This window comes from Peromyscus maniculatus, chromosome 2 (genome assembly GCF_049852395.1).
Source record: "Peromyscus maniculatus bairdii isolate BWxNUB_F1_BW_parent chromosome 2, HU_Pman_BW_mat_3.1, whole genome shotgun sequence".
Lineage (NCBI taxonomy): Eukaryota > Metazoa > Chordata > Mammalia > Rodentia > Cricetidae > Peromyscus > Peromyscus maniculatus.
The window spans coordinates 7,684,858-7,712,371 of NC_134853.1; the positions used below are offsets into that span (position 1 = coordinate 7,684,858).

The 27,514-nt window shown below is 42.4% G+C and overlaps 1 protein-coding gene across 26 annotated transcripts in view; it reads right to left on the reverse strand.

Moving 5' to 3' along the window:
- Window positions 1-27,514, reverse strand: part of Eya1 (EYA transcriptional coactivator and phosphatase 1) — a 312,966-nt gene that overhangs the window by 18,280 nt on the left and 267,172 nt on the right. For all 26 annotated transcript variants that reach the window (XM_076563734.1, XM_076563733.1, XM_076563735.1 and 23 more), the window contains one exon: window positions 21,929-22,018. In XM_076563734.1, the coding sequence (XP_076419849.1) occupies window positions 21,929-22,018 (90 nt within the window). The remainder of the gene's footprint in view (window positions 1-21,928; window positions 22,019-27,514) is intronic.

Below are 27,514 nucleotides of genomic sequence, written 5' to 3' on the forward strand. Positions count from 1 at the left end.
GCCTGTGATAGACTGATTTTGTTTTAATTTCCACCCGCTGGGAAGTGAGCGAACACAGTTGAGGACCCATTGTTGACATGTTTTCCCCACACCCAGTGTTTTGCTTCTACCGATAGCTGTGTTTATATCTCATTGTCCCAGGCTGGACCCCCACGTGAAGGCCTGTTTAGTGTCTTTTAACTCTAATCAAAAGTCAACAGCTTCAAGCTTTTACCTGCAGTGCAGATTTTTCTCCAAGGTAGACTTGGTTAAAACAAAGGCCCCAGCAACAATGGCATTTTCCTTATCAGGGGAATTTTGTAATGATTTTAATGGAAGGAGAGTTTCAAAAATCAAGTGCTTCTCAATGGGCCTAGGTGGCATCTCGGAGAATGAAAATGCCTCTTACTGTCTAGTGCACAACAGGAAAAGTATCATCAGTGCTTTAAGCTCAAGTATATAGGGTCTCTGAAAAGGATCCATTTACTCCTGAGACTGTGAACTTGTGAGTAATGAGGAAGGCCATAATTGCTCTGGATTGCCTATCAAATATTTGATTTCTGGGGTTGGGGGCGTATCTCAGCTGTAGAGCATTTTCTTAGCATGTGTGAAGTCCCAGGTTGGTCCTTAGCATTCAGACGGGCACGCACACACAAATTAAAATATAAAGAAGTTTCAAAGACTCTCCGAGACCTGGAGAACATTAAGAGGCTTCAATACCCTACACACGCCATGTGTTGCCTGTCCTCCGTGTGTTACTGCCAGACTGGAACCCCTCCCTCCCTTCGCTCTTATTCCCTGGAACTCCGTCCCAGAGGATGGACCTTTCTTCTCTCCATTTTCAGAAGCCACCCTGTCTTTCAGGGCTTTCGGATACTTTTGGTTTGTTTTGAAAGAATCCATTAGGTGTTCACGGTCATTTGGGTTTGGTTGTTTTATAATTTCCAAATTTGCCTTAAAGAACTAGATAACGGGGGAGGAGGGGGAAGAGGCCAGGGCTCCTTTTCAGAGCCCCTGGTTTTATGCTGAATGAACCCTGGCTCCAAGAAACAACACAAAGTTCAAAGCCACAAGGGTTCTATAGATTTGAGAGACAAAAAGAGAAGCTAAATCCATTTCCAGGTGCCAAAAAAATAGGTCTTGAGAAACTCAAGCTGGGTGCTTACTACAGAGAGCAGGGCACACAGAATTCCAAGGGGGGGAATAAGCTTTTATTCCACAAGCATACCAAACACGCTGGCAATGTGCTTTTGAGGTGAACTTTCAGAAAGTATGTGATGGGCTGTGAGGAGCTGAAACCACTGGTGAACGCAAGTCCTGGGGCAGCACTCACACTTCTGGGGACCATGGCCAAGTGGGCATATTTTACAAATTAACGTGCAGCTCTGAGGCTGGAGAGTACGAAGAGATTCCCACTCTCTGGCCTGAGACCCCGTGACTACAAGGGGTGGGGCAGAGCTAGTGACTGCAAGGACTCCGGACAGAGTCTGTACGTCTGCCCAGCTGAGCTGGCTGCCAAGCTGGTGCTCACTCCTCCAGCCATAGTCTGTGAAGAGCAGCTTCCTTCCAGTACTGCTTCTGGTGCTGAAAACAAAATGGCGAACGGAACACAAAACCGCACCCTACCAACTAGCCTCTTAGTGGGGGAGCCACGCAACAAGAGGACAGGCAAACGACCCACCTAGTAGGTCTGGTAAGGCTGAAAGTGCAGGACACATACAGCCAGCCAAGGGGGATACGCAATGCTAGATGAGCTCAGAGAAAAGAACCTTGTAAAGCTTCCCTTGCAAAGGGAACAACAAGTTCAAAAGCCCTGAGGCAGAAGAAGAAAGAACCCAGAGAGCCACTGGGCATGGAGGTCACGGCAAACAGCACTGCCCCGGAAGCTGTGGACAGGGTTGCTCTCAATGCACTCACGGTGTGGCAGGAAAAGGTCTGATCTAACTTCCAAAGACAGATTGATTCTACCTGTGGTCAAGGCAACAGCAGCTCTGGAGTCCAAATGAATCCCCTTCTGCTAAGACTGCAGAGGTCCGAGGAACTGATGTTAGCTTGGTTAGTTTTGTGACGATGGGACTCTCATGTGCAGATAAAGGGTGACATTTTAAGAAGGGTCCCTTGCACTGTGATAACAGGACAAGACAACTTTTAGGGTCTTAGACTGGCTTGCCAGACCTTGTCCTTCTAACAGCATTGGGGTGTTAAGAGAAGATGCAATTATTGGGCAAGCCTTCATTTTCTTTCTCAAAAATTACAGATGGCATTCAGTGACATACAAGGCTTCATGGACCAAGCCAGCAGCCCAGATAGGCAAGAGAGAAGACTGGTGAAGAAACCCTGTTTCTCTGGATTCCCAAATCTACACAGAATTGGTGTAGAGTTGGAAATAGATCATATGTAAGGGGGAAAATGTTATTTGTGCTGAGGACTTTTAAGCTAGAAACTTTGCATAAGGGAAAAACAGCTGGATAGCAGAATATAGAATTATAACATTTAAAACCACTTTTAAATGCACTTTTATTGTGTGTGTGATATATGTGTGTGGATACAGGCCACAGCACATGTGTAGAGGTCAGAGGAGAACTTGCCGGAGTCAGTTCTCTCCTTCCATCATGTGGGCCCTAGAGATCAAACTCAGGTCACTAGGCTTGGCAGCAAGGGTCTTTACCTGCTGACACATTTTGCCAGCCCATAACTAACATTTTAATCTGACCAGTCACATGTAGAGCCAAATGGCACTAACAATCCTGAGGAAGATAGGGGCCAGTGCAAAGCTGCGATTGTCTTTTGCTAAGAAAATGTAACAGTAATTACTAAATTTGAACATCCCTCAAGCACAGCCACTTCCTATCCTAGGGTGGTCCCTCCCGGTCCAGAAGTGTTGAAGCACCATTCACTGACCGCTCCTCCATACTTGGTTACCAGAGTGTTCTGCCTTAACCTTTTGTGTGCCTTGCAGACCCCTCCTTCCCATTAATGCCAAACCTCTTCGTTAAGAGATAATTCCTCTGCAGGTTGATCACTCCTAGTTAAAAAAAAAAAAAACAAAAAAAAAAAAAAACAAAAAACAAAAAACAAAAAAAAAACAAAAAAAAACAATCTAAAATGTCCCACAATCTTAAACTTTCTGAACCAAGATGCCACATGTGGGAAATTCTATACTTCTCAGGCAATGAGTCTGCAGTCAAAACACAGACGAAATACTGCCTATCATTGCCTTTGGGCTAAGTATAATGGGTGCACATGAAATAATAGTACATTTTCTGTTGGGTCACATTCCCAAGTTATCTCACTATGCATACACAAATATTCTATAATTTGAAAAACTTAAAAATTCCCGAATACTTTTGGTTCCAAACATTTTGGATAAGGGTTACTTGACTTCCATTTCTTGTGGAATTCCTGAGAAGGCAGGGAGGCCGTTAGTTTGTGCTTGTGGGAGAAGGTTCAAGAGCTTTTAGTTCTAACCTAATTTATAGATGGGAAATGCGGACTCTGAGAAGCTCAGGGCCCTAGGACTCCAATTCACATCATCTTTCCAGGCTTCCCCAAGTTTATGGGACACGGACATTGTACTGCCACTGTCAGTTTGGACCAGGGTTCTTTGTGGCTTGTCGGTTGCTTGGAGCTTAGGGGACTCCAGCTGGGAAGTGTGTCCTCCACTGCCCATAACAAATAGGCCCAGGGTATGTGCCTGTTTGTTTCTTCTAGCCAAGAGCTTGGGTGTGCAGCCTCCATCATCCAGTGTGAGCTCCAACCCTTTACGTCAACACCGGGTCCTTAAATGATTGACATGTCAGAGGAGACTTCATTGCCTTGAAAGAGACTCATTCACACACTGTTACTAGGTCTTTACCAGGTGACAAAGTGCATACAGAGCATGAGTGTGTGTGGTGAAGAGTGTGGCTTTAGCATGTCACATTGACACCAGCACACTGTGAGTAGGAAAAAGATGAAGGCCTGGGACACAGGTTAAGCTACAGTCTCCACAGCAGGAGCAGATGGGGCAGACAGCAGCTGTCTAGGTGTGGGGATGGGCCCATGAGCTCTTCACTAACCCGATAGGCTTCCGTCTTGTCTTTCAGATCAACACTAACAACCAGGCCCCAAATGTCTCCTTCCATACTCTCCTTCACTATGATTCAGAGAGGACGAAGAGAAATAAAACAAGCAAGCTGCATGCATGCACTGCTGGCCCTCAGTCTGTAGCCCCCTAACACTCACAGAGCCAGGCTGTAAAATGCTCACATGGACGGCTGGGGAACCAGCCAACACACCAGGCTGCAGAAACAGCTTGGGGGCGGGGAGTTGGCAGAGCGCCACGTGAGTTAGAAACTCACGGTCATCGGCAGACGGGCTTTTGCTTTCAGGACTTTGCGGCACTGTTTTTCTGCCTTTTTGGTCCCTTCTGTCTTATTCTTGGCATGGCATCTCCAGCTGACCTTTTTCTGATCCGTCATCATCTCTGGGTGTCTAGGGGTGGGCCACAGCCTTGTTCTTTTGGATCAAGCCCCGGGAATAACTCAGATTCTGTACAGGGCCCCTTATGCAAAATATTAACTTATGGCAGAATATTTCTGCAAATATTTATTCTGCTTTGATACTGTAGTGGTTGTTCTTTCCCCCAAGCCTTTTGCTTGTACCATAATTATGTAAAAGTACACCGCACGATTCAAGCTAGTTTAGGAAAATTAATAAAGAGAATTAAGACAGTTACAATGGGCCTTATTCTCAGTGCCAAGTAGATGGACGTCACGGGCAGCACACTGATGCTCTCTACCTCTGACCATGAACCTGGAAACACAAACTTGGAGTAAATCTGAAGCCCTTGAATAAACAGAGGCTCTAAGAAGATGCTGAGGCATTATAGATGGAAACAACATGAGAATGTTAGAAGTGTGTCTTTAGAGAAGTCGAGTTACCCTGCCCACATTCTTAGGACCCCGATTGCGTTTGTCAGTCATCCAAACTTACCATGAGAAAACAGACAACTGTCTTGCCTTCTAATTGTTTCAATACCTTCCTGTCCAGAATGAAAATGGAAGAAGTCATGGGATGGCTAGCTATTGTTACTGCCTCTTTTAGAGAAAATATTTATTTTGCTTTTATGTTTCTGAGTCTTGCCTGCAAGTGTGTATGGGCACCACAAGTGTGCCTGGCATCTGCAATGATCAGAAGAGGGCATCAGATCCCCTGGACCTAAAATTACAGATGGTTGTGAGCTGCCGTGTGGAGTCTGGGAACCGAACCAGCATCGTCTACAAGGACCACAAGTTGTCTTAACTGCTGAGCCGTCTCTGCAGCCCCATGGGTCAGTCACTATGTCTTAGCACCAGCGATACCTACCGAGACCCGCTGGGAACGGCCAAGGCTGAGGACACAACCCCTGGCTTCTGTGCCCCCTCTTACCTTCCATCAGACAATGCCATTCATAGATAGGAACTCCTTACAGAACTATACGGACACGTGCTCAAGACCTTCGTGCCCTCTAAGCTGCTGAAAAGTAGTCCTCACGTTTCTTAATATGAAACTCCGTGTGTTACATAGTGCAGTGCATTAGAGACGAGCCCACACCAATGGTCATCAAGCTGATCTCCCCAAATGACCAGTAGTGCTTAACTTTAAAAAGCAACTGAACAAGCAACCCCACAAAACAAGATCCCTGCAGATCTGCTCACAACGGTCTCCATAGAAAGTCTGAATCATACAGTGGCCTTCCAGGGGGACCAGTGTTATCAGTATGCCAGTGACAAGTTTTCATCGAGTGATTATTCCATGGTGACTTTGGGGAGCAACTTCTGACTCCTTGGATATTTTGATAACTTCTTTGGGAAAAGGTGGTAAAATGCATACCCCAGACGTCTGCTCTCCCAAGAACATCCATGATTCAGAAAGTCCAAGGAGGGAAAGAGGGGGCCCTGAAACAAGTCCTTCACAGGTGGAAGAGATGAAGGACCCCACTTCTAATTAGCTCATGATTAGATTTGGTATGTAAGTCCAGCTTCTCTGGTTGAGCTCCTACACTCTAGAAGTTAATTTACAGGAACCAGCTTCTTCCTTGCCTCCTCCCATCTGTGAAAAGGAGTGTGCCCAGGTGAGATGTGTATTTAGAGATACTAAGTCAATCCTGAAGGCTTTCCAGACATGTGCCCAAGCCCTTAGCACATCCAAGTAGACACAAGGGACGTTAGGGTTACCTGTACTTCCCTAACTTGGTGCCACAGAACAAGCCCAGTGCCTGGAGACACGGAAGACATGACATCCAAAGCCCCTTCACTGGCACTGGCTGGTTGGACCTGTCATCTATCTGGGCACACCAGTGATAGCCATAGCTTCCTGATGTCCCTCTGCAAAGCTTCCTGGGATGTGACCTACAGCTAGGGGAGTGGCAATGAAGAACAAGGGACTTTTGAAACTTACCTCCATGTTTGAGAATTTGGGGACATGCAAGTTACAGAATTAAAACAAACGCAGAAAACATCTTCAAATTCCTGCTCTAAATGATCTGTCCAGCATACCATTGGCCTCAGTGCATATTTGAAATCACTATTTTGATATCCATTATCTGTTTTGATAGGAATATGATGACAGAACTGCACAAGCCAATGAGAAAACAAATAGACTTCAAGTCTCAGAAACTGAAAATAGCTGCTGCAATATTCATTATTGAGTTTGTAGAAAGACACTCATTCTGTTGCTATTGTTTCTCACTTTTAAACAGCATTTGACTGTATTTATCAAATGTATCCTTTGGGACTTACCTAAGTGAGAGGGGAATTTCGTTCCAATCATGTTTACATTATGAGGGAGACCTAGATTCTTGTATTAGAAACCCAAGATTTGATTTATAGCAGTTTTAACAAAGGTAAGCTGTTTGCTATTTTGTTCTCAATCTGTTTATACTAATAGCCATAAAATACATAGAGATTAAGGTATTTACTGAAAGTGCCTACAGATGGCAAGTTAAGGAAAAAGATAAGTTGAAGCATTTAAGCTGTATGCTAGGTGTATGCTGTAACTGGGACAGATATTTATGATCATTAAAATATCCAAAAAATCTGCCAGCACACCCATGCTTATTAATAACTAGAAAATGGAAAACATTTCAAAATTTTAATATTTTTATATTAATCCCCTTAAAATATGCTAATTAAAATAGGATGTCAATTTAATAATACTTCAGCGTGTGGCTTTCCAAGTCACACAGGGATCATGCGAAGATCGTGACTTTTTGGAGGCACAGTCTTAATAAATACGACATGTAAGTCTCTCTTGGTTTGGACTTCCTTCTCACCATGAATACTTCCTTTACCACATGATTATATTAAACCTATCTGTCTTTATCCACACTCTCAACCTTAGGGTGAAAAGTCTTGCTTAATATAAGCCAGAAAGAATTGAAAATAAACTTTTAAGACAAAGTGGGCTTATTTAAAATATTTTCATGCTATGTCTCTAATGTTAATGGATTAATCTAATTGACAGTTATGATAGAGCTACATTTGATCTAATGATATCAATACTTAAATATTTTTTCTTTAAAAGTTCAATGAATGTTTACAATTTGGTGCAAGATCCATCTTTTATTAATTTTTGGGGACTTCAAACATGCTAAGTTTGTGTTCTGCTTCTGGGCTCCACACCCTTGATGGTTTAATCTGTTTTGTGTAATAGCACAAGGTGTTTCAGTGTGTTCTGCCTACAGCACTGAAGTTGTATGTAAAGGCTGATAACCATACACAGCTTGTTTATTATTTAATTAATATAAGAGGCTGTGGCATTTTATAATGTACGGTGATGAGTTAGTGTTTGAGTCGATTTCAAATTATAACATGCAATTTTATCATTCACTATTGCATGCATTTTACACTATATTATGTAATTTAAACTGTGATGATGAAAGACTGAAAGGCCAAGTTAAAGTAAAAAATAACGATTATCAACAACATTACAACCAGAGAACTCAGTGCACATTTAATGAAAATACCACCGCTGAACGTCAGCTCACAGGCGCTCTTCAGGGCAAGCCTTTGATTTATTGCAGAACCGATTTGTCGATTTGCGATGGCCTTGCCCATCATTTTTGCACACATAATTTGTCACTGGCAGCAGACAGTGTTCTTTGTAACTCCTGTTTCCTTTCTTTTAGATCTATTATTCCTGCTGAGAGTATGGAGGAGAGAAGAATTTTTCACAGTGACACCGACTCAAGGCTTGCTGTGAATAATCACTTTCTCATAAGACTCATTCTTTACGCCGCAGCCTTGCTGGCAGAGTCTGGAAAAACACCCAGGCCAGGGGACCTTTTATCCCCTTCTGTAGTCACTTTCTTTTTACCCCTGTTGCCACCTGAGGAAAACGAGCCCCATATGAATTTATCCACAAAGTGTTTCAGGGGACACTTTAATTTACACAGGACATTTTTGCTTTGTTTATACACAAAATAGTAAGCTGAAAACTACAATGGGTGACGTTTTAAAGAGAGCATTCTTTTCCCTGCAGCAAGTTGACAGGCTTTCTAGTTCTTTGCAACAAATGCAAATTGCCATATTCACTCTTCGTGGCCATAGATTCACCTCTAACCGAAAACCATTTGTCAATACAATTGTTAAAGAAATATTCTCGTGTAATTTTCCTTCTTTTCATTGGGTGAGGCTGAAGTTTGAAGTTTGAAAGTTGAAGAGAGGCTAGTTTATCAACTTCGGTTAGCTTATTCAGCCAGAGAAGCTTATAGTGGTAAGAAACACTCAATCGTGTCTAAAGGACTGTGTGGTTCAGAATAAGGAGGCTCTTGGGGTACCCTTAGTCAACTGATTTACACAGTATTCCTAAACTAGTGTTTCTGCCATGGAATTATTACTGACTCCAGGAAGAAAAATATGCAGAACCGGACACAGGCACTTGAAAGGGGAAAAAGGTTCCCTGTGAGTTGCCGGAAGGGTCCCGTCATCACCTCTCGTCAGTGGACCCTGAGGGTAGGGGGGCCCTCTGAGGGGACTCTCACAAAATATCTGCTCTTCCAAGTACCAGTGGGCTTGGAGACCCACCACCCCACGCCAGTCTGCCTGGGCCTCCTGTTAGAAGATACCGTCTTTCGATGAGGGTAAAGGATTCACGCGCCGTTTGGACTTGGTGAGAGCTGCCTGCCCCAGCAGGTCCATTCCCACCAGTATGAGGAGCCCCATGAGCCCCAAACCCTTGAAAGCCTGAGAGGAAAACTGAGGACAAACTTTGTTCATACTCATATTCCCATTCTCCAGAATTAGAGCCACAGATATGTTTGGGTATTTACGTTATTAGGGAAAATACTGTATTATGTATCAATTAAAGCATGACTTTTTATACATACTCTATGTGAACCATGCCAGTATCACTAGAGTACATATAGGACACATTCTGAATTCACTTATTTATCCTTTTTCTGCATGCTATTAGTCATGACTAAAGCCGCCTATTTATATCCCAGCCACACACAAACAAGTAACATGCTACCCCTGGTGGTTCATCTGTATAGAAATGGAGAACGGCTGAAGAGAAACGCAGTTGCCGCTATGGCTTTCCACCAGGGAATGTGCTAGGATACACGCATAACCCTTCTTTGGACCCATTCTGTGCTGCACCTTGACGTTGTACATGCAGAACACAGTCTTGGGGGGGGGGGTGAGGGGAGCAATGCACTATACTTCTGCTTCTGTCTCACTCAGTTGGTGCATCAGAAAAATTAAATTTAAAAATAGTGTATTCCAACACAGCCAGACCTTTGGATGACCCGAAGCTTGCCAGCACAACCCTGTCCCTCCTGGGCAGTCAGGAATGCCCTGCCCACCACTTTCAGTGCCCTCCTTCCCCTGACGACAGGCTCGTCTACATTTTGTTATGATGCTTTCTTTCTCCGCCCTCTTTCCTCCTAGTCCTCAGCTGAGCTTGTATTGGTCTCTTTCTGCAGTTCTGAGGTTCTCTGGGTAACTCACCCTTTGAACAATAGTCACTGCCATTCTTGAGCACCAGCTATGGATGAGACCCTGTCGTGTGCTCTTCTTAGTCTTCCTAAACTCTGCATTTAGCAGACAATAACAAGACATCTGCAGATATCTTTGGGGTGCCCCGCCATATAATAATATCTGTGGAGGAACACAGCATTTTTCTCATATTTTTTTCTCCCTATGTATTTCTTAACCATGGACCAAGCATGTGGATATCACTGAACATAACCTTCCAGGTGATTGGCAAGGTTGAGTTAGGAAAGTAGACCCAACCAGAAGCTAACTGATAAGGTTACTGTATGCCACCATTATATAAAAGTTTGTGAAAATGAAATTACTGTCTGATTGTAAAACGATATAAGCCTACACAGAAAATTCATGGAAAATGTATAAAAGAAGCTAACTCCCCATCCACATGTCAGAAATGATTAAGCATCTTTCATCATGCTGTACCCTCCTCCTCACTCCTCCATTGACCCCAAATTGCTTGTGGTTGTTATAAAGCTTACATTTCAGAGGACATGGGCAAACAAGCAGGTAAATCCTAGTTAGGACGAATTCTCCCCATCTTTCAGTAATATGTGACAACACCTATAATATCAATTATCACCTATATTACTCTCTGTCTCTGTTTTGGTCTGTCTGTCTGTCTGTGCATGTGCCTCTATGTGTGTGTGGTTGCCTAGCACAGGAGAGTGAGCCCAGGGCCTTGTGTGTGATCTATCACTGAGTTATCATGATGATTTCTTTCTTTCTTCTTCTCTCTCTCTTTCTCTCTTGTTTTTTTTTTTTTTTTTTTTTTTTTTGGTTTTTTGAGACAGCGTTTCTCTGTGTAGCTTTGTGCCTTTTCTAGAACTCACTCTGTAGCCCAGGTGGGCCTCAAACTCACAGAGATCTGCCTGTCTCTGCCTCCTGAGTGCTGGGATTAAAGGTGTGCACCACCACTGCCCAGCTTCATGATGATTTCTATTATGGGTTTTTTTTTTGAGACAAGCTCTCTTTAATAACCAAGATTGGCCTAGAAATCTCTATCGCTTTGTCTCTCCACCCTGAGTGCTGGGATTACAGGCTGTCCACTACATCCACTGTGTTTTTTGAATTACTGTGTAGCATTCATTTTGTGCATACTCTGAGTTCCTTTTAGCCAAGCAATGGCTAGCAGCATAGCAAACAAGTTGACTCTTCTTAATTTGGAGTATTGAAGATAACTAAGGCTGAAATAGATGATGACTGTAATGTCCATGGCCAGACACATGACATTCATCCATCGCCTCTCTCTTGTAGGTATTTCTAGCGGCTAACAACCACCCAGCTATCTGGTTTTGCTCACTGTATACCTCAGCTTGCAACCCTCATTTCTAAAGCCCACTCCTTTCCACACTGCTTCTTCCTGCTACCCCTGAGTGGTCTTTCTCAGTACACACAGGCCTTATTTGCATCCTCAGCCCCAACCTACCACATTATAAACTCCTTGAGAGTGGAGTGTCTTCATCTGTTTAATCGTTATTCCTAATGGCAGTGCCAGAGAATTAGTTTCTTACTTCAACCGGGATAAAACTTTAAAATCTCCCCTGCATTTTTTGAAAAGTATGTCTTGACAGTTTCCAGAAGGCATTGGCCACTTTAAGAGGGTGGCTTCTGCTTACAAGCCTTTGGCTGGAAATATGATTGCAAGTATGAGCTATTCATCTTAATCCCCTATAATTTAAATAATTTATCCAATATTTACAAGTAAATATTCTGGTTACCACATGAAAATTATTTCTATTTCATGAATCCTTGGCGTGCTCTTCATACATGCTAACACGTTGTCTTCAATGATTAGTTTTCCAAGCTCCTTTTAGTTATTGTTTAAAGAAACCCTTGTCTTCAAGTCCAGTAAGGCTTACCAATAGAGGCATAAAACTCTAAAAGGGATGGTGTCTTAGACACATGTTTCCTTTAACTTGTGAAAATAGGCCCCTTCAGAAGGCAATTCTTGGTTAGTTATGTCCAAAGAGGCAGCAGGAATTGACACAAGAACACTGTTCAAAAGCAACATCCTCTCCCCAGGTCCCAGCCCTCCACCTGCTCACAAAAAAGTAGCTGCCGATGAACAGGGAGAAGAATTGAGGAGTTAGAAAGCCCCCGTTGGAGACACTGTTAGAATACTGAGTGGGGCCCACATAGAGACTCCATTGTAGCCACAGTGAAATGGGAGAAGCCCCCGGGGATACAGCTTAAACACATTTGTGGGAAGTTGGAGTTACAGGCCTTCTCTTGTGCTATTCAATATTAAGAAAGAAAAGGGAGAGAGAGAGAGAGAGAGAGAGAGAGAGAGAGAGAGAGAGAGAGAGAGAGAGAGAGAGAGAGAGACTGAATTCCTTTTTCTATTACTCCAACTCCCTGGGGGGGCAGTGGAGTTCACTCTGGTTTTCCAAAGTGCCTGTGCTCCTCATAGATTGATGGACATTCAGCACCTGTCAGAATCAAAAGTCTAAACTAGAAACTGGATTTCGGCGACACTAACAAGACAATTTTGCAGAATTTTGAAACAAACTGACCTTAGTGCAGCTCACTAATGAAAAAGTCATCTTTCTCCCCAAGAGCAGTCAGAATTCCCCTCTTGAGGAGAACTGCCCTGTGTCCAGTGCCCAGTCAGAATTGTGGGACTCCACCCCACCCCTGTTGCTCTCCGGGGGCTTGTCAGTCCACAGTGTGAAGGTAACACAGTGGAAAGGGGGGGCACAGCTGCATCTCCCTCTCTAAGCATTCTCTTTGTCCTCGGGTTTTGGACCCCACCTTCTGTGGCCCCACTCGACAGAATCAGGAGCATGGCATAGTAGAGCTAGTCTCTCACTGGCAGGTTAGCTACCGCCTCGTACACTAATTGACTCCTAGAGTGACCAATTAGCCTGACTATGTCCTTTGAGATCCTGAATCAGGAATTTTCTCAATACATTCAGATTCTGTGTTGACAAACTAGAATTGTGGGCAGGCACCTTCCCTGGAAAGAATTCTCCTTTCCCCTCCACTGTGCCGTTTCTGGGACACCGCGAACACCTTCATGGGTGATACTTCCTGCCTGGTGCTCTCTGCTGAGCCTTAGATCTGTGCATCACACTGCTTGCTGAACATGTCATGAATGCCTTGCATATCCAAAACTTCCAACTTGAACACAGGATCTTCCTTCCAAGGCTAGCTCATTCTCTTGGGGTCGCTGCATCATTGGTCAGGCAGGGTAGTAATTAGGATCCCTACCTACTGATCTTGCATGTACCTATAAATGCTACAGCTGGTTTCCAAACAGCTCTCCAACCTGCCATGTTTTCTCTTTCCCCCTGGGGTAACCCTGGTGATCTACCACACAGATTGGTGCAAACCTATTTGAAAAAGAAACCTGGGGTTCCATGTCACCTTTCCCTTTACTTAATCAAGTGGTTTTGGGCAAATTCATCCTGCTTCAGTCATCCACATGTATAAACTGCAGATAGTGCAAAGCTTGGACTCATAGTGTTGGTGGAGAATCAAGGTCCACGTTATTTGACTGTCCTGAGAAGGCATTCCCCGAAGTCTGAAGCCCTCCCTCCCGCCCATCTCATTGGCAGCTTGAGCCAGGCAGCCCACTGGGCCTTCCGTCCCGACACTACACCCAGACGGAGGGCTGTCTGCCTGACTACATGATGTCATCTACCACAAGGCTCTTCTCCCTGCTGTACCACTGCCAGCAAATTCCACAAGCCACCCTTCAAGACGTGAATTCTGAAGACAACATGTGCCGGAGAACTTGTCTGCCCACACGAAGAAACACACCCTTTCCCATGAAGACAAGATCTTCATTATGATGAGGAAATCCAGCTACAGTAGCTATTGAACTGCTCACAGTACACCAGCCTCCCCACGCAACTGTGATGGAGGCTATGTACGCGGCTGGAGCAAGAGAAGGACTCAGTGGTGTGCCGAGAGTAAGCGGTACTTGCGGACTGACCACGGGCAGTGTTTTTGGTATATCTGGTATGGTTTCTTTAGAATTCTATATGATATTTTTAGGCAGCAAAGCATGTATGGTGCACACCCTTCATTTCTAGCCCCTTTGCTAATAACTTCCATTTCTCCCTCTTAGCCTCAGGTGTCTAGCCCAGTGTTCTGCATGAAAAAAAATTTAGACAATAGCACCTATGACTTCTTTAGTGTTTCCTGGGTGCCAAGCCCCAATGTATGTGTTTTGCAGGTATCAGTTCCTACAGCCCTCTCGTGAACCCTAAGAAGTGTATAACCTTCTTATAAGTCTGATAGGTAGGAAGGTCTTAAGGTATAGGATGGCCTCCTGAGTGAATAAATTCAGGCTCTGTACCTCTAAAACTATAAGATAAACTATAGGTTTATAAGCAAGGTCTTGGAGTAGAAGTGAGTAGAGTCATGATTATATTCAATATTATCACAGGAAATATTGCAATGTCAGGAGGAGAAGTTGAAGTCTAAAAAAGAATGGGTGAACACATTCCCTGTATGTTGTATGCATGGGTGGAAATATCTAATGAATTCTATTAGTTTGTTTCACTAATGTGTTAATAATAATAACTGTTAACTACAGGAAATAAGATTTAAAAAGCAAACAGCCGGGCAGGGGTGATGCACACCTTTGATCATCCAGCATTTGGGAGACAGAGCCAGGTGGGAAAAACATTTTGCTGGCAGTGGTACAGCAGGGGGAAGAGCCTTGTGGTAGATGACGTCATTCCACTATCTGTCATTCTACTATCCAGAAACAAACCAGTTATATAGAAATTATTTATCTCTCATATTTTAATAAATGAAATCCTTTTGTCTTATTTTTGTATGTGTACCTTCTTTTCTTTTTAAACCTTAAACTAGAACCATGCCGGTTATCATTTGGCATCATACCTCTTCCTACATAAATTAAGTTTTGACAGTAAGATTTTCTGATAGGACTTTGAAAAGGATAATTTCAAAGTTTAAGATTTTGGATAATGTTAATTGTTTTGAAGATTGTGATGAATCTTCATTTGCTTTTAAAATTTAGCTTTTCAGGTTATAGAGAGTGGTGCTGGGCTGTGGATGTGGTTACATTTCAGAGCGATTACCTGTTATGCCTGACACCATGAGTTTCTGGTACCACACACGCAATACTAGTCCTCACTGGCGGAAAATTTTGGAAGGAAAATAAAGAGAGCCTTGTATGTAAGGAATCTTGTATAAATTGCTTAGCACTCAAATATGGATAGCCAATAGTCTCTGGCCTCACGGGATTTCCTACTGGATTACAGAGAAGGACACAAAAATAAAAACCATAGAATGGTGTAGTAAGAATTTTTTTTTAACAAGAAAGATGCTCTCTTATCTTTGCTGAATCCTGCCTCCAGCTGTGCCTGTGGGGACTTAACTCTTCCTTCCCTAAGCTCAGTCTTGGGACTGGTCCTCTGGACATATCCCCCTTCCTTTGCTACATCCTATTCCTTTGTCCTGCATCATTCCCATGAAGACCCAAGTGTTCCTAACTACCTTCTACTTAAAACCTAGGTTGGAGGATGGGGAGATGGTGCAGTGGGTAAAAACCCTTGTGAGAATTAGAGGGCAAATCCTCAGCACCCACGTAGATGCTGGACAGTGTGCTGGCAGGATGACTCGCTTCTCATCCAAGCACATGAGAGGCAGAGGAAGAACCAGCCCTCGAGGGTTTGCAGTCTGGCTATGCAGACAAGCTGAACCGAAATAGTGCTGATCAGACCCACCAGCAGCCAACATCCCGGTCACACCAGGACCACTCTGTGCTCATCTTCTACCTCTGGCAGCCTGTGACATAGTAACACCTCCTCTTCTTGAAAGTTCTTGAATCCTGATTCCAAAGGTCTTTTGATGCCCTAAGTTCCTGCCTGTCTCACTGGCTATTCCTTTCAGTTTTCTTTGGAGCTCCTGTTTGGAACCAGCAGGGTGCCTAAGACTCAGTCTTTGGCACCTTTCTCAATTTACGCTTTTTCCTCCCTATGGGACAAACCACCTGGTCCTCATGACTTTCATAATTTCCCAAACTATACCTTCAAATGTGCCTCTCTCTGCTGAGAAACCTGTAAGTCTTGCTGCCAACTCTTGACATGAGTGCTGACCAGGTAGTTAAATTTCCACAGGAGACATGACTCCACACCACCCCTGCCACACCCTCACACCCTTTACCTTCCAGATCTAATCTTCCTCTTCCTCAGATTATAGACCCACACTACTAAGATTCGGGTTAGAAAACAAAACAAACAAACATCCCAGCAGCCCTGGAGAGTCTGTGCCCTCGCCCTGGCAGCTCCCAGCAGCACCTCCACCAAGAGGTACCATAAATCTCATGACTTCCCACTGGGTTGGAACTGTGACAGCCTCGGCCATGGTAGACCATCCCCTTTGACTGCAAATGTTTCTAATTGGTTCCACTGCACTCTGCCTCCATTCTTCATTTGATAGGAAGGCTGATTTTTCCTTTTTTTAAAGTATGATGCTATTCTATTAAGTTCATGTTTACAAGTCTCCAGTGGCTTCCCACTTATCCATAATCTGTGAGGCCCCATGGACTGTGCCTGTCTGTCCCAGCCACATGGTTGTCTTGCCTCCTCCCTGCCACCAGGCCACTGAGCTTAGCATGCTTCTCTCAGAATGTTTTCTCACCTGACCATTGCGGCTGCTTCCTGATTCACTTCCGGGTTCCCCTCCCACAAATGTTATCACCTTGTCCCCGCTCCCTCCATCTCCTTCTGCAGTGCTGGGGCTCGAACCAATGGACTCATTCATGCTAGACAAGCCCTCTGCATCTTTAGCTCAGTAAACGACTCTTATGTTAACCACTGCTCATGTTGACTCTTAATTGTTTTTAAATGAACATCAAATTATCGAAGCGTTTGAATATAGCATCATATTTCTATTTTAAATTTGAGGTAAAATAAAGATAATAATCTTACAAGAAATTATGAATAAACAAGAACAATAAAATAATGCTTGGCAGTGGTGGCGCACGCCTTTAATCCCCGCACTTGCGCAGCAGAGGCAGGTGGGTCTCTGTGAGTTCAAGGCCAGCCTGGTCTACAGAGTGAGTTCCAGGACAGGCTACACAAAGAAACCCTGTTTTGAAAAACAAAAACAAAACAAAAAGAACAATAATATTGTAGTAAGAATAATGGATAACATAAAAGCTTCTTGTTGTCCATTAGTTATAAATAAGTAAAACAAATTCAATACAATTCATTGTGTTAACAATCATTTGTTGATTACAAAACATAAAATCCTCCCCTAAACTGAGAGTGTTTATGTTACTCTTAACTAGAGACATGGACTAGACCAATTAATCTCACTGGAGAAGGAAACAAGAATCAGTGCTTCATTCTAAGACTACACACAGGAATTCAACCTAACAAAACTTTAATAATCAACATGGACAAGACTATCATAAAGGATTTTACCTGGGCTAAAACAATGTAGTTCCTTACATTTATCTGCAGATCCCAAAGTCTATGTACAGAACTGAAAATGACAAGTTGTACGTACGTATTTGTGTGCAGTGTGTGGGGCCTTCAAGTTTGGGGTGTAACACTTGACCTGCCTACACATTTTCCTACAGTTACTTGGGGCTTGTGGACTGACTAACCACAGAAACTAGCTTGGCTCCTTTCTACATGCCTTCCTCATGGGTACCTAAGAAGCCCCTTTTCCTCCGGCTACTAAAAACCAAGGCTCCCAGCATCCACAAGGCTGGTTGCTGAGCACCAGAGCTTCTATTGATAGGGGAAAAGTACTTTCTAGGTTGAATCATATTTCTTAAACTCAAAAAAGTCAGCTTCTGTGTTTCATGCTTTTGGAGGCACATGCTAGACCAGCACAGCATGCATCATTTGAAATCACTCAACACTGGTATGACTGACAGTTTGAAGAAAGATCTTTTTCCAGATAATAATAAATGTCTAAATAAGATATATTATGATAATTGCTACCTCACCTGAGTTTTAGAATAATAAAACTTACACCACATTTAAAAGCTGAGTTAAACCAAGGCAGACACATTTCTTTACAAGACAAATCTCCATGGTACCCTCTAGTGTTTCCTAACACTATCCACAAGTTCCTCACATTGGCATTTGATGTGTCAAACCCAGACCCTAGTGAGGCCAGAGCCTCTATGCTTTCTTTTATTTAAAAAAGAGGGTGACAGCAAGGGCTATAAGTATAGGTATTAAAAAAAAATCAAAAAACAGACTCTAGACAAACTGACCTAGACAAGAGTCAAAGTTTTTGTGCTAGGCATGTATACAACAGAAAGTCAACCAGCCTGTCACATCTGTCTTAGGTAAGTTTCTATTGCTGTTATAAACACAATGACCAACAGTAACTTGGAGGGAGAAAGAGTTTATTTCCTACAACTTACAACTCCCAGGTCACCCTCCATCACTGAGGGAAGTCATGGCAGGAACTCAAGGCAGAAACTGAAGCAGAGACCACGGAGGAGTGCTGCTTACTGGCTTGCTCCCCATGGCTTGCTCAGCCTGCTTTGTTAGATAACCCAGGACCACTTGTGCAGGGATGGCACCACCTCCAGCGAGCTGAGCTCTCCCATATCAGTCATAATAAAGAAAATGTTCCACAGACTTGCCCTTGGGCCAATCTTCTGGAGGCATTTTCTCAATTAAGCTCCTTCTTCTTAGATAACCATGGCTTATATCAGGTTGACAAAAATTTCAACCCGGACATCCAACTAAACAGTGTACCAGGGAACTTGCATAGATGAATAGCGTGGGGGAATGACCTCACATGCTGTGTCCACAGACATGGGGGAGGGTGTCCATGACCTCCCAGCCTTCATCTCCCCATGGGTCACACATGAAGACAGTTTCTGCCTACTCCTGAGGGCCACCACACTGAGTCTATGCATTAGTCTGACAGCCCCCATGACAGTGGGTATTACACAGCACTAAGAGAAAGCTCAAGGCAAACTGAATGCCGAGTTTCTATTTAGCCATAGCATCTTCACCTTTTAAATGTGGAGAGCTCCAGCAGGGGAGCCCGCAGGACATGGCTTAGGCCCCAGTGTTACTGCTGTCCCTGTTTGCAGAGAGCTTTTGGGTACAACTACAACAGAAAGAACTTTTTTTCTCTATTTAGTTAGAAAGTCATACATTCTTAATAAGATGAATGACATGCTGGTTCATGGTGTCATTTTCAGAAAAAAAACCCTTCCATGTAAGCACCGTCAGATTGCAAGTAGGGACTTTCTGTAAAGTGATATGTGAGGCGTCTGTTGAGGGGGGAAGCAGGGTGCCAGAGGTGTCTTTGTACCTAATATTTCAGCCTGTCTTGGCGAGGGAAATTATCACACCCCGTGATCGTGATGTCTTCCTATCGTTCTTGTTCCTCAACACATCACACAATTTAATGACACAAAGAAACAAAACCTTTTCTTTTAAATTTACTTTCCTGATGCATCAATGGGATTAATGTGGATTTCAATATTTTAAATTAAAAAGCCACTGAGATGGCAGGACTTTAGAAACTAAATAGGATTACTATCTCCTTTATTCTTTAGAGTTCATGATGATACTTATGAATTCCTTTAAAAGTTGTACTCTAAATCTTTAAAATCATACCCTACTAGTCACTGCATGCACATTCTTTGAGGATACAACACACATCACTGGATGTCCCCCACATTTTGTCTTATTAAGCAAGTATGAGGTAAACAGAATGTGTGGAGGGCAGCTGTCCAAAGGCTAAGATCTTAGAAGGAAGCAAAGGTAAATGTCACTAACCAGAGTTGAGTTCAGGGATGATATTCCATGCCCAACAAGAGATTGTCAAACTCCTTAAAATCCCTTGTATCACAGATGGTCAAAAGCTGATTTCTGTAGTCTAAGTGCACTAAAATGTCTGGGTCACTTGCCAACACACACTGTAATGGGTGTGTGAAATCTGGCACTTGCCCATTACTGTTGCTTGAGAAGATAATTTTGGTTTTCTTATTTTTTACTCTTTATAGTCAAAGAAACGTGTGTTTGCAGTGACCAATACCAGGTTTGTTGAATTAAAAATCTTATAAAAGTTAAGTCTGCAAAAGTGTAAGAACCAATTCATTTTAAAATGCTACACAAATCTAGAGAAAATAATTTCCAAAGGCAGGAGAAATGAATCTTTCACAGCTACTTTTGCGGTTACATTCATGTTATTCTTGAGTAAAATGACATAAAAGCTACTTGCATCAGGTCTGGACCCTAAAAATACTTCCATTATCATTTTATGTATGTGGTTGAATTATGTATTCATTCTCTTTTGCTCTTTACATCTAATAAGAAATAACATGCACGCAATAATAGATTCTGCCATTTCAATTGCTTCAAAGACCATTTAAAATGTTTTCATCACCCACATTCTTAAATTAGAATCTCTAGAATGCACTTTTAAGGTATTTGAGGGCCATTTCAGTCTCTCTTTGTATTTCAATGGAAATAATGTAAATTAAACAAATTAAAAAAAAAACCTGCATCAAATCAAAGTCAAGTTTGGAAGCTTTTATTTAAAAAAACCATAATAAATTATATCATAAATTATTACTTTCTTCTCACTTTTTGCCACAGTCTTTGACATTTTCAACAAGCCAGAATTTTCAATCCATAGCAAAGTATTGCTTGTCACATCTTGATGGATGTTACAAACACTGATGGACAGCAATAAGATGGACATGGGTGCATTGAGCATAAAATATCAGCCTAGCCTGTGTCCTTCGGGACAAATGGAAATCCGGGTAAAGAATTTTAACAGGCTAGTAAAATATGGAATTTTTGTGTCGCCTTCTCACAAAGTAAAATGCAACCACAAATCAGAAACAAGTTTTGAAAATAAGTATTGATTATGCAGCTTCTATAAGGGTAATTCTGAAGTTGTCACTCAGAGAGAATTTCCCCCATTTAAAAAAAAAACAAAAACATAATGCATTACATGTCTTTTCCTTGAGGAAAGCAAACACTTAAAAATGCAAAAATAAAAACTGCACTTTACTTCTACATATAAAAATAACCATATCTCCGAGGAATAAGTGCATTTAAATCATTTTATTGGACTGGAAGCTGCCAATTCGCCTGCGAGTTGTTTCATTGCAGATGAAAAGAAATCAAAATACAGGACAGATGTTGAGCAAACCGCATTTAAGATCTGTCACACACTGGCATTTTTCAAGTGATTTTGGCTCCTCCATTAAATAAGGTGCATTTTGCTTGATTTTGAGAAGGGAAACATCAGGAAATATTTAAAGGCCAATTGCTGCCAATTAACTTTGATCAGTAAAAGTTCTATTTGAATCTCTGAGATTCTTCTCCTGTCTGAAATAACATACGTTTATAAAGCCTAGCAAAGCAACAACTTGATGATTAATGGCTGTTGGCAGCTCTACCACAAGCTTGCTTAGCAGTGAGAGTTAAATAAACAACCGTCCCTGTGAAGGAGGAGGGCAGCGGAGTGAGAGCCGTGTTTTGTCATAATGGAGATAGGTGAGAACAATGCCCTTCTTTGTTAAGAATGCAGCTAAGATCCTGTCTGTCGCTGTCCATTCATAGTCAGCCAGCCATCTTAGGGATGTTTCCCCCAATAAAACCAGCTGCTGTTAAGAGATGAGAAGTCCTAGCAGCCCAAATACTAAAGGTCTGATGCAAACCGGCTCCCAACAATCAGATTGGACAGAAAAGCACCGGAAGGGACGGGTAGGGACAGCACAGGCAGCCTCTGAGAATCACACGTGATACTTAGGAATCTTGTCATCAAATTTTAATCATGTAGGATCCAACTTTAAAATGTAATAAATACCACAAAGGGGAACCACATTGCTTTATAAGCACTTTGTCTCAATATTCCAATTATATGTTTAAAAGAGCAACATCCAATCATTATTTCAGAACCCATCACTAATCTTCAGATATGCTCCATGAAGTGTATGCAAAACAATTAGAACTTACTTCCAGGTCATTGAAAAACAGATGTGTGTCTGCCAAGTTAAAGATCATCTCCTCCATTCGCAGCCCGAGGGAAACGGAAGTAGGTGGATCCTAAAAGGAGAAGTTTACAGGTCAGGTTTGTATGCTCTTCAGGTTGTAAGAAAGGCAGCATCTCATTTCAAAAGGAGGCAGTGACAGGAGAGGTGGGGACCACGCGCCACCCCAGGAGAGCTGGAAGTCAGCTGCCTGTACTGTCCGTCATTTATCCCATGTGACGTCTTTAGTGACCTCCTGGATGAAAGGTGTTCCAAGTTTGGTACTAGGCATCGTAAAGAAATAGCTTGCACCCCCAGTATTAAAGATAAGGTATGAGGTAAGACACACGGAGTGGAGGAAATCTTTGCCACAATCTGTGAAGAGTGTCTGCACTTAGAGTCCAAATAGCAGAAACTGTAGTCTAGATTATGTTCAGAAAGGCAACAAGCAGAAATCTTATTCTAGACAGTAAGTCCCTATCTTTTTGCACATATCCAGACTACCTGCCTGATTCAAGTCTCCTCAACAAAGGAAGTGGTGGCTGAGCTGTCTACTAGGGGCTAATGCAGTGACACATCCAGGCTCCAAATAGTCAGTGCCATACAAAAGGAAGCGCTAAGCCAAAAGGACCCAGCAGCTTCTTTATAATGCTTCAAGTCAGGGCCATTTCATCTGCTCCCTAACGCCTCTGTCTTAAGAATGTCTACTGGGATTGATAAGCTTGGGCTGGGGGTTGGGGATACTTTTGTTCTTTATGATAATACTGCATTTTTAATATATGAAATTCAGGAATCAATATGCTTTCTGTTTGCAATCATTTATGCTAAGAAGAAAAAAAAATCCCACTTAGAAAGTATACAAGGAATATATAGTCAGTTTTTAAAGCTTTTCTTGGCACCTCCGTAACCAATTTATAATGTATAGTATTTTAACTTTTTCCAAAGAATAATAATTTCTTATAATATCATATAATTATATTTTATTATCACAATGAACCTTTGGAATAAACACAGAATCGACCTAACAGGAGAATTGTAAATAGGCCACTGATTCCTTCAGATAGCCCACCCATCTGACAGGGTGTATGCACCCTGTGTCTCATCAGAATCTTGGGTCCAAACATAAAATTCGAAGAAAACAACATTCCTTTCTATCACTACTGGCCAACATGGATGATGCACACTTCCGGTACTGTTTTCTCATTCTATTGCAGATCCCAAGACTTGATCACAGCTTTGATCGCTGCCCATGTGTTCAGCAAAGCGTGTCCTGGAGTATCCACCACAGAACTAGCAACCCCTGCTTTGGGAGGCTGTAACTAGTGTAGAAGGGGAGCCTTAGGCTGACCAGCTAGGGCCAACCTTTGCTCTTCCATAGAATAAGAGAGTAACAATAACAATACAAATCTTCTCTCTCACTTTGCCACGATCACACCATCTCTATACACCAAGCAGAGAAGGAAGCTGGGATAGAGGGGTAGGAAGCAAATTCTGCACTCCTCACAGGCCAACCAGCTGAGCAGAGGCTGCAGAGCAGCTCCACCCACTTCACTAGCTCCGTCCACATTGTTAGCTCCACCCCCACACCACCCACTTTCTACCTTTTTAGAGATGGGAGGGAAGAGGGCCTGAAAATGAGGAAAGGATGGCATCCTTGGCCTCTCCATTGTTCTGCTGATTGATAGTAGGAAAAAGGCAGGAGACTGTACAGCCAAGAGATGGAGAAATGAAATCAACGCCCACACACTTCCGGTTAGGTCATTCAGGCTGGTTTCCTTCCTTACCCCATCCTTGTTTGATACCTCCTAATATCTAAGAAAGTTTTCATATATACAAGAATTTAAAAACAGTTTACAAATAAGTAAGACAAAGAAACAACTAACCCATGTGCTCTTAGTTTTAGAGCAAATTTTTCACAAGGATTCTGCCAGTAAATGTCCTGGAAGAAGCTAACACTTAGATATCCAGAACAGGACTGATGAGCAAGGGCAGTTCAAACAGCTGTTTCTAAGACAGAACAGCAGTCTAAGACGTACAGAGAGAGACCCGAGAGCGATGGTTCTCAGCCTTCCTAATCCTGTGACTCTTTAATACAGTTCCTCATGCTGTGGTGACCCCAACCATAAAATTATTTTGTTGCTACTTCATAACTGTAATTTTGCTTCTGTGATGAATCGTAATGTAAATATCTGGTATGCAGGATATCGAATAAGCAACCTCCGTGAAAGGGCCATTCAACCCAAAGGGTCTCGACCCACAGGTTGAGAACCACTGCCCTAGAGACTTCACGCCAATGAAAACACCCTGACTTGCCACAAAACTCTGCCAGCAAGTCTTTTTATGTGGTGAGGGTAGAGACTTACCACATCTATTTAATTGCCAACCGTGAAATACATGTACCACAATACTGCTGCTGTTTAAAAAAAAGCCTTATTTCTTCTTGATATGGTTGCTTATTTACATGGGCTTCAAAAGGATTTCTCTGTTGTTTGTTAATATGTAGTGTACTTTAACTTTTCTTCATAAATTACAGAAACAGCTCGCTGGTTGTTAGTGTTACTCTGTCATAGTTTTTATACGTGCCACTTCAGGTTGCTATTTCAGAAACATTTCCTTCAGCAAAAACATACTTTGTCAGTAGCAAAGAGGAGAGATATTTAGACTAGGAAGGAGGTCTGTGGAGAGCAGTATTCGTGGACATGTTTTAAGTAGAATCACACTAAAGAAACAAACAGAATCATGATCTAGTTCTCCCCCCTCGGTATTTAGACCCTCCCAACTGTTACGGAAATACAAAAATGAAATACAAGTTTGGCAAAACACACTTCATGCTACCTGGAGCATCCTCTGATGTTTTCCGTGCTCACTTTACAGTGTGCAAAGCAGAGCCCTAGGAGGCCCCTCCTCCCTGACATCCTTAAGTGCTGGATTTATGCGTGGAAACCGACCTGTCAAGGGCAAAGAAGCCTCCTCACACTAGCTGCTTCACCCAGGGGAGATGAGCAAAAGGGCGGGCGGGCAGACAGCCTGCATGGATTGGCCTGCACAATTTGAGCGGCTAGAATTATAACACATTTTATTTTCCTATCATACTAAATATTATTTTAATACCTTTATATTTTTTGAACATGCCTGATGTAAATAAAATGTGAAGAGACCTAATCCTGGGCAGTTAATAAGTTAGTCTTGGCTTGATGGCTTATTTTGGAAAATTCAGAAGAAGAAACAAAACAAACAAACTCTCCACATTCTTGGACCAAAAAAAGTGAGACATGGAAATCACCATGCCTTTGGCTTAAATTCACTTTTCTTGAAATATGTCTATTCTTACAATAACAGATTCCAGGGCTGCAGTTATGAAAAATTTAGAGCTTTGCCCTCTTTTCAAAGTAATATCTCATTTTAAGAAAAACTTATTACCAAATGTTTCCATTGCTCCACGTGACTATCTGGGGCATTTGCTGCTGCTCGCTACTCCGCTCTCGACTTTTCTAAAGCACTGCTTTCCCTGACACCACTTGTGAAAAAGTCAGAACTTTGCCCTCTTTTCAAAGTAACAACTGTTTCCATCTGACCACCATGGGCACTTACGGTGCTGTTACCCTCTGGACATCATCCACCTTTCTGGGCATCCTCTGAGAATCTGATCACCCATCATTTGGAACATCCTTGAGACTCTGGTCTCATCTATTCCCAGTCAATTCAGGCCACCGTGAGACCCGAAGACCCTCCTGGCCCCAACCATATTATATTTAAGATCTTGACTATAGGATCACAAATCTATCAGCTATTGTTCACTTCTCCAGGGATGGCCAGAAAGCATCTGAAACTCAATGTATGCCAAGTCAAGCTCCTCATAGTCTCTAAAACTTGATGTATCCCTTCACAAGAGTAGCACCTTAATAACCTCAAACTGCAGCATTTGATAAATAGCCTCTCCATCCCTACAACAAGCCAATCACAGCATCCTGATGCTTCACCCTGGACTTTCCATCCTCATCTTCTTCCACTTCTTTGCTTTGTGCTTTTTCTCTAGGCAGCGTTTGTTTTCCTATTGTATCCATCACTGGGGTCTATCTCCTAAGCCACTCTTCTCCCACTTCTTCTAGCCAAATATCCAAACATTCTATCCCAAACAAAAGACCAACACATGCCTCACTTTTATTTTCTTCTCCAATGTGTGCCCTGTTTGTGGTTTCTGTCACAAAGTACTTTCTTCAGAAGATAGCTAGTGAGAAGACCTACTCTATTATGGCTGTATTTATTTGTTATAATGGATATAGTTCATCTTTTCTGTAAATGAAGCTTAAATATATCAGTTCAAATAAATACAAAATCAAATACACAAATGGTATGTGAATTTGAATATATTATGTGTTTAGATATATTTAATTATCTCATAATAACAATGCAGTGGTTCTGCTAAAAATTCTCACCATATGACCAAGGCAAAGGAACTGGTATCGAGGGCTCTGTCCCCAGAGTTTCCCTACATTATCATATTCTGTTTTCTGACCAACCTGTGAGTTCATGCCTACCCTGAACACTGTTTTCCCCAGGCCTGACTCAGCATTTCCTATTTGTTTTTCCCCACTAGGCTCTGCAGTAATGTGAGAGTAAAACCATTTTATTTGCCAATTAAATTTGGAAATACAGATGAAGTTCTAGACCAGATCTGACAAAGTGTAAGCAGCTGAGATCATCTACTACCACTGTTATTTCTACCATTAATATTATAGCCACAGCTGTGTGGCAGTCCAAACACAGGACTCCAGGCCATGGCCACAAGAGATACATCAATATTCCACATTTGATCTGGATGTGAAGCCCAGGTTTTTAAAAAGTAATAACTGTCCTAAGAAAGCTCATCCTCTGAATTTCATTAGACAGAAGCTGAGGAATCATTTCTATAGTTTGGAACTTAAAAGCTGTCTAAGGTCATATGGTAAAATCTTGATCCATACTCATAGTATACTGGAAGAGGGAGAGAGAGTAGAACCTTCAAGAGGTTGGTCCCACAGGGAGGTCCCCAAGTCATGTTGGCCATATATTCAAAGTAGACAGTGGGACCCTCTTTTTAGTTTACCAGCCATATGAAGACTGGCTTGGCTTTGCCAAATTTTCCTACCATGATGTTCTACCCTACCCAAAACAAAAGTGCTAATCATTCTTGGATGGTTGCTTCCAAAACCACTAGCCTTGTTAGAATAATAGAAAGACTAGAAATGTGGTCGCCCACCAGTGCTAATGGTAATGTTTAGGGAATTGGGAGTTCAATTTTATTGTAGTTATTACACTGAGGCATTTTCCACAAATTTTTTTATATACCTTTACATGCCATTTTTTTTGGAGATGGCAGTGTTTTTAAGAGCCTGGTCAACAGAATGCTGGCTTTGGTGGAAGTTAAATTGAGAACATTCAGCATAACCACTCTTAGGAGGGACTGCCATGGATTCTCCCAAAAGATGCCAGCCAAACTTGAGGGCATACAGCTGTTAATCAGCATGAAGATGACCCAACTCTAGGATGCTGGCAATAGTGTCCAACACCCTGAAGATCTAGGAACTTGGGA